This window comes from Triticum aestivum, chromosome 3A, assembly GCF_018294505.1.
Source record: "Triticum aestivum cultivar Chinese Spring chromosome 3A, IWGSC CS RefSeq v2.1, whole genome shotgun sequence".
Taxonomy (NCBI): Eukaryota; Viridiplantae; Streptophyta; class Magnoliopsida; order Poales; family Poaceae; genus Triticum; species Triticum aestivum.
The window spans coordinates 625,478,500-625,486,196 of NC_057800.1; the positions used below are offsets into that span (position 1 = coordinate 625,478,500).

The 7,697-nt window shown below is 49.0% G+C and overlaps 1 protein-coding gene and 1 long non-coding RNA gene across 2 annotated transcripts; one reads left to right on the plus strand and one right to left on the minus strand.

Annotated features, from left to right (window-relative positions):
- Positions 1 to 549: 549 nt before the first annotated feature.
- On the plus strand, positions 550 to 1,287 carry LOC123058826 (uncharacterized; the record flags this gene model as incomplete). The annotated part of the gene is given in 1 exon segment (XM_044481498.1): positions 550 to 1,287. A coding segment is annotated over 1 exon segment (548 nt), but the record flags the coding sequence as incomplete, so codon positions are not given.
- A 5,205-nt stretch (positions 1,288 to 6,492) lies between these two features.
- Positions 6,493 to 7,642, minus strand: LOC123058827 (uncharacterized). The gene is made up of 2 exons (XR_006427306.1): positions 7,428 to 7,642; positions 6,493 to 6,855 (listed from the first exon to the last, which is right to left on the minus strand). It is a non-coding gene; the product is annotated as an uncharacterized lncRNA (long non-coding RNA).
- Positions 7,643 to 7,697: the final 55 nt, after the last annotated feature.

Below are 7,697 nucleotides of genomic sequence, written 5' to 3' on the forward strand. Positions count from 1 at the left end.
CGATATTAGGGAGCTATATTAAATATTCCATTTGTTGGAATTAACCGGAACACACTTGCAAAAAAAATCTCAATGCCTTTTTTATCACAACTCTTGGCCTCTAACTTTGCTATTTATTCTTTCATCATATTCCGGAGCTCCACCAAAGATCCGAACATTTTTGGACCACCTGTTAACCAAGTCCTAGTTCAATCCCATTTGAATGAAAATCAAATGAGTTTGAATTACATCTTTCAATCATGTCTCTCCTGTTTTTCGTGGACCGTGCACATTTTTACGAGTCCGTAAAAATTATCCCCATGCCTAGATTCCACCCCTACCTTCTATTTCTTTTCTTCCTCTTTTTATGTTTTGTTTTAAAAATGGGAAAAGGTGAGAAGAGACGTGAGAAGAGAGAGCCAAGCCGGCCCATTTGCCTCTAAGACCAACGAGGCCAGCCACCTAACCTTTTGGCCCAAGGCCCACTTCCTCCTAACCCTAGCCACGCGCACCCCTCCTCCTTGTTTTCCCTTCCGCCGCCAGCAACGCCACACGCACACCCTAGCCGTTTCGCTCGATCCCCATCACCAGCGCCTCCTCACCCTCTCCCTCGATCCCATCCTCCCCGACGCCCTCCCCTACCTAGCGCCCTGCCTTGCTCTGCCATGAACGCCCGGAAGACCTCGCGGCTTCCTCCCCCAGTTTTCGTCGTCCACTCGAGAGGAGCTCGCGGCTGCCCGACGTCGGAGCTCCTCCGGCCATGGCGCCCGCGCTGGCAACCCTGCAGGTCGCTGCCCCGCTCCCTCATCCCGCCCCACCGGAGCCCAGCAGGTCGAAGACCGCTCCTCCTCTGCCTCGCGTCGCCCTCCGCCGTCAAGTGCTTCCCCCGTCCGGATCCGTCGGGCCCTGCCATGGCTGCGACCTCCTGTCAAGCGCCGGGACGAAAAACAGCAGCTCCCTTCTGCGCCCTCCAGCGACCCCACCGTCCGGCCGTCGCGTTGTCATCTCCAGCTTCCCGCGCCCTCTGACCTTCGCTGCTACCCAGCGTCGTCACCTTCCTGCATCCATGGCCGGCCCCTCCGAGAGCTTGGCAGGAACCGCGTCCTTCCACCCCGACGGCGCCCAAGGCCCCATGTTGCCATGGCCTTTGCTGGTGTTAGCTGTTGCTCCACACACGCCCCTGCTAGTTGCTTCGACTCTCTGCCCGAGCTCCGTTTTTCATCATGGACGTGGGGTAGCTGCTGAACCTCGCCATGGTTCTGTCCAACGCCGCAAGTCAGACGCCAGGAGCACCTCAAGTTCGACTACCCATATCAGCAAGTACCACCACAGCCGGAGACCTCGGACCCACCAAGTACCCCTTCGAGCTATCAAGACCGCAAGCGCCAAATAACACGACGACCCTCGAAGACTTCGGATTCGACAAGTCCGATGACGCTCTTGTACAACTACGTTGCCGAGTCCGCGACCGGCAAGACAAAACACGGAAACGCCAAGTACCCCTACGCGCGAAGACGCCTAAGACCGTTTCGGGATTCATCAAGTACCGCTACCGATGACTTGAACCCCTACAAAAATGTGTTCCACTACCGTCGCCGAGATTGCGAGAACCTCTACCGACGACCTCGGAGCGCGAACGACGACCGTCGTCGAAGACCCGTGTAACACATGCGTCAAGTACCTCTACGGAAGACCTGAACGCCTACGGACGTGTACGACTACCGTTGCTCAAAGAATCGTGGTTCACAAGCGTCGTGAATGACTACCGTTGAACGTGGATTCGTCAAGTTCCTCGATGACCATGTACCACTACCGCTTCGCAAACAAAAACGACTACTTCCTCACTGAGATGTGTACCACTACTTCCACTACCGTCGCGAGAACAACTACTTTCTCTACGAACTCGAACCGCTCTGAAAATGCTCCTTTGGAAGGTATAACCACCGAGACAACGCCCGTGAACGAATGTTGTGTGTTGTATGAAATGCTCGTGTTTGCACCGTGCCCGATGTGTTTCTTGCATGTTCCCCGTTGCCATACTATAGTCTCGTGGGACATCCGGTTACCGGGATCACCCCACCATCTTTTGACACGCTTCCGTCACTTTTCTTTTTGCACCGGTATCTCCATGAGTTACCGGAACCGATATGTTCCTGTGGCATCATTTTCGGATTCGTCGCCGTGGCACCCTTTTCTTTCCACCACGGTGACAAATGCTTCATAATATGCTCTTATCAACATTTTCATTAAAATTGCATAAAATTTGCACATGTCATCCGCATCATGATAACAACATCAAGAATGTTTAAATTGTTGTTGCATTAAATTGCTAATGCATATGGGGATTTATCGGAATTGTTGTTTGTTGTTACGGCCTCATTTAAACTTGCCTAAACCGTTAATTTAATTATGCTTCACCTCTTGCCATGCTTAACAACATTTAATTTTGTGGGTACATAAACGGGAGAGAACTAAATAATTGATGTGGTGTTTCGTCAATATGCAACTCATTGCATATTGAGCTCCACTTAATTTGTAGTATTGTTTGTGCATATTGCCATGTCATGCTTATTTAAACCGGACATGCATCATACTTGGTTGTGCATCATGCCATGTTTATGTGATGGTTGTTTACTATGTTTCTTGCTTCTTTCCGAGTTGCTTCTCTCGTTAGCTTCGGTTTCGTTTCGGAGTAGTGAGGATTCGTTCGACTACGTCCATTTGTCTTCTTCACGGACTCGTTTTTCTTCCTTGCGGGATTTCAGGCAAGATGAACATACCCTCGAAATCACTTCTATCTTTGCTTGCTAGTTGTTCGCTCTATTGCTATGCCGCGTTACCTACCACTTGTTATATCATGCCTCCCATATTGCCATGTCAAGCCTCTAACCCACATTTCCTAACAAACCGTTGTTTGGCTATGTTACCGCTTTGCTCAGCCCCTCTTATAGTGTTGCTAGTTGCAGGTGAAGATGAAGTTTGTTCCATGTTGGAACATGGGTTATTGTTGGGATATCACAATATCTCTTATTTAATTAAGGCATCTATATACTTGGTAAAGGATGGAAGGCTCGGTCTTATGCCTGGTGTTTTGTTCCACTCTTGCCGCCCTAGTTTTCGTCATACCGGTGTTATGTTCCTTTTGCGTTCCTTACGCAGTTGGGGAAATGGGACCCCCTTGACAGTTCTCTTTGAATAAAACTCCTCCAGCAAGGCCCAACCTTGGTTTTACCATTTGCCACCTAAGCCTTTTTCCCTCGGGTTTCCGGAGCCCGAGGGTCATCTTTATTTTAAACCCCCGAGCAAGTGCTCCTCTGAGTGTTGGTCCAACCTGTCAGCAGCTGGTGGCCACCAGGGGCAACTCTGGGTTGGCCTATCGGAATCTTGGACAATCTCGTGTGCCCTGAGAACGAGATATGTGCAGCTCCCATCAGGATTTGTCGGCACATTCAGGCGGCTTTGCTGGTCTTGTTTTACCATTGTCGAAACGTCTTGTAACCGGGATTCCGAGTCTGATCGAGTCGTCCTGGGAGAAGGAATGTCCTTCGTTGACCGTGAGAGCTTGTGATGGGCTAAGTTGGGACACCCCTACAGGGTTTGAACTTTCGAAAGCCGTGCCCGCGGTTATGGGCAGATGGAAATTTGTTAATGTCCGGTTGTAAAGAACTTGACACTTAACTTAATTAAAATGCATCAACCACGTGTGTGGCTGTGATGGTCTCTTTCCGGTGGAGTCCGGGAAGTGAACACGGTTCTTGTGTTATGCTTGAACGTAAGTAGTTTCAGGATCACTTCTTGATCAGTTCTACTTCACGACCTTGCATTGCTTCTCTTCTCTCTCTTATTTGTGTATGTTAGCCACCATATATACTAGTGCTTGCTGCAGCTCCACCTCATTACCCTTTCCTACCCATAAGCTTAAATTGTCTTGATCTCGCGGGTGTGAGATTGTTGAGTCCTCGTGGCTCACAGATACTTCCAAACAGTTGCAGGTGCCGATGATACCAGTGCAGGTGACGCAACCCAACTCAAGTGGGAGCTCGATGAAGATCTTGACCGTTGTCTTGTTACGTTTCCTGTTGATCAGTAGTGGAGCCCAGTCGGGACGATCGGGGATCTAGCATTTGGGGTTGTCTTCTTTTATTTTGGTTCCATAGTCAGACCTTGATTATATTCTGGATGATGTATGTATCACTTGTATTTGTGTGAAGTGGCGATTGTAAGCCAACTCTTTATCCCTTTCTTATTCAGTACATGGGATGTGTGAAGATTACCCCTCTTGCGACAAACCTACCATGCGGCTATGCCTCTAAGTCGTGCTCCAACACGTGGGAGATATAGCCGCATCGTGGGTGTTACAGCTACCCCAAGGAATGAGGATGCCCGCCGCCGACGCTGCTGAGTTGGCCCCGAGGTGTTCCACGAAATGGGCGCAAGGTATGCTACGTCGATTTCTTCTGGTTGTTTCGCTTTTCGCCATTGCGCTTGTTCGTGACTTGTTGAGCGAGACTGTGGCGCTGGTTTGCATGATGCAACTGTTGAGTTTGTCCACTTGTTGGGCGACAACACCGTCGACATCGATGAAGCCCCGATCGGTGATTACGGTTACAATGAGATGGATGGTGGCGTGCATGGTCACAATGTGGAAGAAGATGAAGTGGAGGAGGTTGAGGAGGGGTGTTCGACCAAGCGCAAGAAAAAGTGCGTGCAAGATTGAAGAACTACACGCAGTTGGAAGATCAAATCTTGATCAAGGCTTGGGAATCAGTGTCTCTTGATGCGTGCCCCGACACTGACCAAAACGCCAAGCGGTATTGGCAAAGGATAGAGGATCAGTTCTTCCACATGATGTCAAAGTATCCCAACAGGACACCACACACCTTTAGGTCACTCCAAGATCGTTGGGATGTGATCAAGCCGATTTGTAGCCGTTGGCCTACTTGCTTGGAGCAAGTCGGCACTGCACCTCCAAGTGATACTGTTGAATCCGATTATGTGAGTTTGTTTTCACGTACCAAGTTATGCAAATCATTTGTAGCCGTCAGAGTGGTTGACATTGTTTTCATTTTGTAGGAAAAAATTACGCAAGAAATGTACAAGGACATGAGCTTCCGGTGGCAAGTCATTTCAACTAGAGCATTGTTGGAAATTTCTTCAACATATCGAGAAGTGGAAGTTGATTGAAAAAGAATCCCCACAGAAGAGAGGTTCACTCACCAAGATGGATGATGATGATGAAGATGATAATGACCCAAGAAACAAGAACAAGCCCGATGGAAACAAGAAGACCAAGGACAAGATTAAGAGGAAAGCAAATGCATCAATTTTGTGGGACAAGATAGATGCCGTGGTGCAAGCAAATGAATTGATGGTGGCCAAGACATTGGAGGCAAAGAAGGAGTTGGTCGATAAGACATTGGAGGCAAAGAAAGAGTTGGCAGAGAAGACATTGGAGGCAAAGAAGGAGTTGGCCACCAGCAACCCCATCTCCAGCTCCCCCCCTTGCCGTCGCCGAAGGCCACCAACAGGCGAAGCCTGCGTCATGGCGGCAGCGGTGGGGCTTCTCCTCGTCTCCCGGTCGGCCTATTGCATGCGCCCCTCGCGGGTGTCAGTCTAGTGGCGTGTCTGTCGGTGGCCTGCCGGCCGACGGAGTGGCCCTTGGTGATCCGGGGCGGCTGTGCTCCCCTGGCCGCGCCCTCCCGTGACTCCCGCATGTCATCTCGCCCCTCCTCCCCCTCCGAGGGTTGCCTGGTGCGGCGCCTTTATCTATCCGACCCCACCCACCCTTCCTTCTCTCGACCTTTTCCTCTGACTGCACCGCCCTCCTCGGCGTCCCCTCGCTCCTCCTCCCTCTCCGAGGGTTGCTCGGTGCGACATGTCTTCTCTCTATCCAGCTCCACCCCCCCCCCTTCCCTCGGCCTCTGCCTGCACCGACCTCCCCGGTGAGGGCGGCTCCACCCGACCATCCAGATGCCACATCCCCATGTCGCGTGTGCCACTGCATCTTTCCGGAGGACATTTTCTCCTCTCTCGTTCAAGCCCGCAATTGGGTTCTAATCCATCATTATAGTATGATGCACGTCTGAATGCCACTTTCTGCATGTCTGTCCCTCGTTGCGAAGCCCCTTGTCTGTTCACACCGTCTGTTTTTTAGGCTTCTTGATGACATTGTAGGTAACTTGCGTATATGAACCGATACCAATCGGTCTAAAGAAGCAAGGTGCGACTATTAACATGAAATATACATGTTTAGCTTCCTGCCGCAATCATGTTTTCACCAGACGGGAGGTCTTGACTTTGATCACATAGGGTTAGCTATTTTTCTCGCATGACTTACTGGACGCTAAGAAAAGGCCCAACAATGGAACAAGGCGGCCCAATATGGGTGAGGCGCCGAACGGAACTTGGCTCTACAATTTAGTACCACCTCGTGAATTTCACGTAATGTAGGATCAGATGCGGGATGAAATCAAGAATATCACCTTACTTTATTAATAGGTATAGATATAGATATAGATTAAAAGAATATAGATATATAGATTTACAAGTACTAAGTCATTACAATTTTGTACACATAAATCACATATTATTGGACTGTGGGTGGTCAAAATATCTTGCCCAATTAAGACCGGGCATGCAAATCCGAACAAAGGAGTATTTCCTAGCTTATGATCGCTTGCATGGAGAGGATTGTTCCCAAATACCGAAGGTGTGCATGTAAATGTCCCTCGTGGTGAACAAGCCATATATTGTCCCTATAACGGGAGGAGATGCAATGACACTCGAGAACATGAACTTCCAAGAAAGGCCATACTCGTCAAAGGCAGAAAGGACGACATCAAAATACACAGCAAGCACGATTGTGCACATCAAGAACTACAAAACAGAAGCAAAAAGAATTAAAGAAAAATGTCATGCAGAAGTTTTAATTCACAACCAATCCTTATCTTCAAATTCTCAACTGGATGGAGATAAAACAAATGCTAAGCAAGCAGCAGCTAGAGTGGGTACTTAAATCGTAAGCAAACAGCAGCAGGTAATTAAGTCGGTTCCTATCTGTTTTTTCTGAAAACAAAATTCGGTTCCTATCTTTATTTAGGAGCTCAAATCGGCAACTCGAAAACATAAAAAGAGTGAAAAGCAATCCGCAAGTTTCAGATCTTCATCAGAATAACGAACAAGCCCAAATTGAGGTTTATACATGCTTGCTGGTAAACACACACCCAGCACAATATTGCAGTGAAATATCTACGGTGTGTGACAACTTTAATACTAACTCAAATTGCTGTTTAATTCTGAAAGAGAAACTAATCAATCAGCTGTGTGTCTGGGACATGCGGAACATAAAGCTAGGCTACATATTTCGTGAAATCAATGGACCAAAAAAAAACAAGGGCAGCCAATCAACACCTTGGCGCATATGAACGAGAGGGATTCTTGGATCTTACAATGAGGAAGTTGGTCAGGAAGACCATTCGATAGCTGTAGTTCGGGTTACAGTTGACACGGCCCTCGTCCTTCCCCGTGTGGCCTTTCATCTCTCTACGCCGTCCGGCGCCGCCGATTCCTGCTCGTCGGCGGGAGGGTGGCAGGTGATAGCGAACAGCACGAAACAAAACCTAGCAGGGAGGAGAAAAGGAAGGATAAACCGCGGAGGACGGAGTTCCCGATATTTACGAGGAGAACAAAATCCCGAGGCTCCCGCTAACTAACTACTG